The sequence below is a fragment of the Trichechus manatus genome, unplaced genomic scaffold, assembly GCF_000243295.1.
Source record: "Trichechus manatus latirostris isolate Lorelei unplaced genomic scaffold, TriManLat1.0 scaffold00134, whole genome shotgun sequence".
NCBI lineage: Eukaryota > Metazoa > Chordata > Mammalia > Sirenia > Trichechidae > Trichechus > Trichechus manatus.
In genome coordinates this window covers 266,638-273,413 of record NW_004444070.1, presented here as the reverse complement: position 1 = coordinate 273,413, position 6,776 = coordinate 266,638, and the positions used below count along the sequence as shown (strand labels likewise).

Below are 6,776 nucleotides of genomic sequence, written 5' to 3'. Positions count from 1 at the left end.
GTGCACAGGACGGCCCCCACCACAGAGAATGACTAGTGGGTGGAGACCAGGGATGCTGCTCAACACCCTACAGTGCATTGGACGGCCCCACCACAGAGAATGACTAGTGGGTGTACCTGGGATGCTGCTAGACACCCAACAGTGCACAGGATGGCCCCCACCACAGAGAATAACTAGTGGGTGGAGACCAAGGATGCTGCTCAACACTTACAGTGTACAGGACGGCCCCACCACAAAGAATGACTAGTGGGTGTACCTGGGATGGTGCTAGACACCCTACAGTGCACTGGACAGCCCCACCACAGAGGATGACCAGTGGGTGGAGACCAGGGATGCCGCTAGACACCCTACAGTGCACAGGACGGCCCCCACCACAGAGGATGACTAGTGGGTGGAGACCAGGGATGGTGCTAGACACCCTACACTGTACAGGACGGCCCACACCACCAAGAATGAGCCGGCCCCAAAGGTCACTAGTGCCAAGGTGAAACATCTGCTCCTGTCTTATCTCTAGGAGTACCCCAGCTCATGCTCAGGCCACCTGGGTCCCAGTGCCCCCAGGATGGACATTGTACTGTCTGATTGTCCACCAACTTGAGGTTACCTTAATCTCCAAAGCAAGCGTCACACGGGCTGGTGGCTGAGGGTCACCGTGGCCCCTAAGTGTGCTCAGGTGACAACTCAGACATTTGTGTCTGCCCTCCGCCCGTTAGTGTGTTATATTGTGGTGACTGCATGTTGCTGTGATGCTAGAAGCTGTGCCACCAGTACTTCATTCTAGTTATTCTCTGTGTCGACACGGGGTCTGCAACCCCCTCCGATGGCGGCAGCTGGCCTCTCGGGTCCTAGCGTCGCCCTTGGACATGTATGTTCCCTCCTGTGCTCTGTGCTTGGGTCGGTTTGTCAGGAGCTAAGAGGCTAGTCTGTCTTGAAGCTTCTCTGACCATTCTTGGACGCTGGGTGTCTGCTCGCACAGCCTGGGGGCAGAGCCAGCCCTCGCTGGGGCCGTCCTCACTGCTCCCTCCAACGCTGGAGCTGGCTCTGGCTCACTTCTTGTTTTTAAGCCTTGGGGGCGCCAGTCAGGCAGCTGGTTCCTGGCGCCCGCTGGAGTTCGCTCTTCAGCCCTTGCTGTTCAGAGGGAGCCTGGGATGCTGGCTCTGCCTGCCTCCACTCAGGTTCTCATCTGTAACCACACACTTGGGAGCTCTCAGACGGGATGGACACATCTTACACCAAGTAACATGCGAGCAGAATCCACAGTCCCCGGCAGGAATTCTCCAGGAGTTGCTAGATACTCGCACCCAGATGATGCCAGCCGCGACGCCTTTTTGCAGTTCTTCCAACGTTGCAGGCATGCTCTGTCCCAGGGCCTGTGCACAAGCTACTTCCTTCTACTGGAACCTTCTCCCGCAGATAACACTGAGCACATGCCTTCTGTGTACGAAACGGGGGCTCCACACGTTGTTGCTGTTTCCATCGAGTTGGCTCCGACTCATGGCAACTCCATGCACAACAGAAGGAAACGTTGCCCGGCCCTGCACCATCTTTATGATTGTTGGTATTCTCAAGTCCATTGTTGCAGCCACCGTGTACTTTGAGTGCCTTCCAACCTGGGGGCTGATCTTCTAGCACTCTAGCAGACAGTGTTCTCTTGTGATCCACAGGGTTTTCACTGGCTGATTCTCAGAAGTAAATCTCCAGGCTAGTTTTAGTCTGGAAGCTCCACTGAAAAACCTGTCCACATGGGTGACCCTGCTGGTATTTGAAATACCACTGGCATAGCTCCAGCATCACAGCAACATGCAGGCCACTGCAGTAGGACAAATTGACAGATGGGGAGTGGACACAGATGTTATCTCTTGAGAAAACCTCCCAGATCAGGCTCTTGAAAGGAGTGAGCCCTCTGCCCCGCCATTGTCTGTCTCTCTGCATTGTTCTTTCATACCACTGACCTCACATCACAGCATTTGTCTACATGCTTCTGCCAGTCTGTCTGTTCCTCACCCTTGGCAGTATTGGCATCTGGGACTGGATCATTCTTGGTGGTGGGGGCCATCCTGTGCACTGTAGGGTGTCAAGCAGCATCCCTGGTTTCCACCCACTAGTCATTCTCTGTGGTGGGGGCCGTCCTGTGTACTGCAGGGTGTCTAGCAGCATCCCTGGTCTCCACCCCTGAGTCATTCCCTGTGGTGGGGCCGTCCTGTGCACTGTAGGGTGTCAAGCAGCATCCCTGGTCTCCACCCACTAGTCATTCTCTGTGGTGGGGCCGTCCTGTGCACTGTAGGGTGTTTAACCGCATCCCTGGTCTCCACCCACTAGTCATCCTCTGTGGTGGGGGCCGTCCTGTGCACCGTAGGGTGTCTAACCGCATCCCTGGTCTCCACCCACTAGTCATTCTCTGTGGTGGGGCCGTCCTGTGCACCGTAGGGTGTCTAACAGCATCCCTGGTCTCCACTCACTAGTCACTGTCTGTGGTGGGGCCATCCTGTGCACTGTAGGGTGTCTAACAGCATCCCCGGTCTCCACTCACTAGTCATTCCCTATGGTGGGGCCATCCTGTGCACTGTAGGGTGTCTAGCAGCATCCCTGGTCTCCACTCACTAGTCATTCTCTGTGGTGGGACCGTCCTGTGCACCGTAGGGTGTCTAACAGCATCCCTGGTCTCCACTCACTAGTCATTCTCTGTGGTGGGGCTGTACCGTGCACTGTAGGGTGTTGAGCAGCATCCCTGGTCTCCACCCAGTAGATGCCAGGAGCGCCATCCCCTCCAAATTGTGACAACCAAAAATGTCTGCAGACAGTGCCAAATGCCCTGGGGGGCAAATGTGCACCAGTTGAGAACTCCTGTTCTAAAATGTTCTCTCCAGCTGGCAGGGACCTGGGTTGTTCAGTGCTGGCTCTCCAGCCCAGAGCAGCATATGGCACGTGGTAGCTCCTCGGTGTGTGTTGCACGAATGTCTGGGTTAACTGACTCTTTGAGAATTAGGAGGTTGTGCCCGATTTTGATCTGACTCATCTTTTTTGTGGTACATGGTTTGAGCCACCAGAGGAAGAGGCATAATGTCTTGAAAGTAAGACTTGTAATGTGAAATTAAAAATTACAAAACAAAAAAAACTCTCACCCGTAAGGTTGATAACTGTGAAAAGTGTCTTTAGAAGTCCAAGTGGCTTTGTTTCCTTCTTTCATTAGTGTTTTTGTTATTGGATTTTTTTTTTTTCATTTTATTTTTAGTAGATGAGAAAGGGAATTAAACTTCCTTTAATGATCAGAGAATTTAATGGGATCACCCTGAAATGTGGGCCTGCAAACTTTTCCTGTAAAGAGGCAGCATCGTGGGGCTATATGCTCTTGTGTCATAACTACTGAACTCTGCCGTTGTAGTGCGAAACCAGCCATAGGCAATATGTAAACAAAAGGACGTGACTGTGTTCTAATAAAACTTTATTTATAAAACCAAGTAGTGGGCCAGATTTCGCCCATGGGCCACAGTTTGCTAACGACCTCCACTCTACAGGTATCTGTGTGTTGTCTCTCAAGATAACAGGCTTTCCCTCTTTCTTTGCAGGTGTGTGTTTTAGATCTGCGGAAGTGAACACAAACTATGACAGAAAAGAGAATTCTAATGGACCAGCAGTGTGGGGTTGCTGCACTCTTCAAACACAATTCTATCAGCTCCAAAACTGTACAAACCTGACTTGCGTTAGAGTGTACTTTGAAATCAACTCGTCCCTGGCCACAGGAGTCTATATATTTTTCGTAACCTTCATCAAGAAGTTTCAAAAAAAGAAACAACCCACAGTCCTATAACGCGGAAAAGAATGGCATTTCCACCTGAGACGTTCATGCAGCCTGGGCAACACGAAGCCACCAGCTCGCGCACGCACGGTTTTGTTTCCATCGGGAACGGGCTCCGATGGCAGAAAGGAAAGAAAAGAAAACTGTGCCAAAAAAAAAAAGCAAAATGCTGTGATAAACCAAAAGGGGAGAAACAGAAATTCCTCCTCCTTGTGGTGGGTTTTTCTTTTCCCCCTTCCAATTTGGACACTACAGTTGCTCTTGCAAAGGACGTTCCAAACCCAGTTTGTACCGATGAAATGCGCAACTTTGTAATCCCAACACTTTCTATTTTCTAGAATCCTTTTTGGTTGAGTGGTTTTTCTATCAGTTGGAATCCTGTCGTCTGGGGGGCCCTTCAGTCTGGGATGGAGAAACTGTTTAGGGTTCATTGCCTCTGTCCTGTCGCCCCCCACCCCCGGCTGCCCTCCCCCACCTGTTTCTTTTGTCTTGTTTTCTAGTGTGCCCCAGGACACCCTCAGTAGATGCAGCCACATGGACGATGACAAAATCTTGGATGGACAGCTTTCTCTCCCCCTCCTCCATCTTGCCCGCCCCGCCCCTCCTCATCCATTCTTTTTGTCCCTTCGGTAGTTGCTTCAGATCTTAGCGTCTCGAGGGCACTTTCCACGTGTTACAAGTGCTTTATAAGAAGAATGCAGGGCAGGGGGACTTTTTTCAGCAAAAAAAAAAAAAAAAAGACTTATAAAGAGCCCAGAGTATTTTTGGGGGAAAAAAAAAATATTTTTATGTTGAAACAATTTTAAAATCCTAAAATGGCCATCAGACAGAGCTTTATGTGGTTCGTATTTTAAAAGCTTTTACAAAGACACAGGCAGGGTCTGAGGTAATTTTTCCCCCGTTTTCCTTCAGCTTCACAAAAGGCAGTTAGGAAAACTCTCGTTGGAAAGGGAGAGTTCCTATGGATTAGCAGCAGGATGGTTCTGCAGCCGACGAGAATTACAGATCCTTGGGTTCCAAGAGGGACATTGTCTCTGCTGGTGTGTGTTGACCGTCATGGTCAGCAGGAAAGAAATTAAGGATGACGTGCAGTCTGACCCTGAGGAACACTTCCGAAACCAGGCGATATTGAAGAAGCCATTGACATGGACAGGCGACTCAAGTTTCCCCCGTCAGCAACATCTTTCTCAGGCATTGTCACTGTTGTGGCCACCATTGGCTTGTCCATGCAAGGCTAACTTCAACAACCACAAGGTGTGATTTTGTCTCAGCACAAAAATAAACGGGGAAGGCAGGCCTTCGTCCTGCAGGGGAATCACAGAGGTAGAACGTCACTGATCATTCTTGCTGCATTTATAAATTCTTTTTCCTCTGGCAAGAGATGAGGAAAAAGGTTTTTCTTAAATAACGGATGATCTTTTTACTGGTGTTTGAAAAATTAAATTCGACTTTGTGTTTCGAGAGGAGTTTCCTTTCGTTGGATCGGGTGACCTGTCATAACACAGCACTGACCTGGTTTTTAAGCTAGCAGTGGGGAAAGAAAGTTCTGGAAGGTAGAGCCTCTTCTCTCCCACGGGCATAGGAAAGGCTGGGTGGGTGGCCAGGCCAGTGGGGGCTGGTGGTGGGCGGGTGTCAGCAGGGTATGTGTTCCAGCAACAAGATAACGGTGATAATCAGAGGGCAGTGGCCGTCCCTGGAGCCAGAAACCAGTCGTCAGGGTAGGAAAAGAGCTTCCAGTAGAACCTGGAGTGAACTGGAACCAGCTACAGTTGCCAGGGTGGATTGGTGGGTCTCAGGTAATTAACTGGCCTCCGCTTGGCTGTTTAAATTATTCAGGCCCCATCTGTAGAAAGCCAGGAAGTGCTCTGCTTGCAAGCTGAGTGTTCTGTTGTTCAGGGTCTGTTTACCTAACCACTTACCCCAGAAGGCTGATCTCATCAGGAGTCAACACTCCCCTCTTTGAGGATAGCAGGGACCCCCAGGCGAGGACGATGGGATTCTGGATTCGGTGCGGGATGCAGTCTGTGGGGGCCTGGACGAGCCCCGTCTTCACACCTCCCCGAATACAGATGTGCTCACCCCAACAAGAGTATCAGCTGTGGAACATGGCCCGTTGTCAGGACGTGGTTTGTGCTGTCGGACCATGATGGCAAATGTGTGCTGAGGGAGTTGTGAGACAATCTTCACACGAATGTAGGCAGCCGGGGTCTCGCCCAAGTGTTGACTTGAGCGTCTTGATACATCCAGCCATGTTCAGAATCCTTACGTTGGCCCTGAGGGCTGCGAGGCTTGGGGCAGGGGCTCAATCTCTCGTCACAGCAGTGCGCCCCCTACAGGCAAAGGAGAACCATGTCCACAGAGCTGGCTTCCCCCGCTGCCGTCTGAGATGAGCTTGCCTGCTGTAGGCCACAAGGGGGACCAAGCACAGGAATGTGGCCAGCCAGCACCCCACAGAGCCAACCCCACTCGGTCCACCGCTGTTTACCGAGTGCCCACATCTGCACGCCCGCGTCCACCTGCCGCCAGAAGCCAGTAGCTTCATCTTTGTGGTCCAGGGGTAGCCCATCTGTCCTGTCATTGTTTGACTTTATTTACAGTCCTGACAAACTGTCCTGCTTCATTAGTGACCAAATCAGACGCCGATTCCGAAAGCAGCCCCAACACGACCAATCTGCAGTGAGTCGTCAGTTGGGTTTGAAGTGAGTAGAGCCATGCGTAGCACACACCCAGGAAAGGACGCTGCCCCACGGGGGACCCGCAGGGCCGGTGGCACAAAGCGACCCCCACTTGAACCCGCGAGACGCCGCCGGCCTGGACCTTTGTGGAAACCAGATCACAGAGCCAAGTGACGTGCACTTTTGTCAGGTGGAAGGGTCTGCTTTGTTCCCCGTCGCTTCTCTTTTTAAACCTCGTTTTGCCTCTTTTTTTTCCGTTGTGTTTCTTGTCGAATGCAGAACTGTTCTGTCCGCCACTCACTGAA

The 6,776-nt window shown here is 51.5% G+C and overlaps 1 protein-coding gene across 4 annotated transcripts in view; it reads left to right on the top strand.

Annotated features, from left to right (window-relative positions):
* Positions 1–3,608, top strand: part of TBL1X (transducin beta like 1 X-linked) — a 226,795-nt gene extending 223,187 nt beyond the window's left edge. For all 4 annotated transcript variants that reach the window (XM_023739421.1, XM_023739423.1, XM_023739422.1 and 1 more), the window contains one exon: positions 3,567–3,608. In XM_023739421.1, the coding sequence (XP_023595189.1) occupies positions 3,567–3,593 (27 nt within the window). In that variant the 3' untranslated portion in view covers positions 3,594–3,608. The remainder of the gene's footprint in view (positions 1–3,566) is intronic.
* The last annotated feature ends 3,168 nt before the right edge of the window (positions 3,609–6,776 follow it).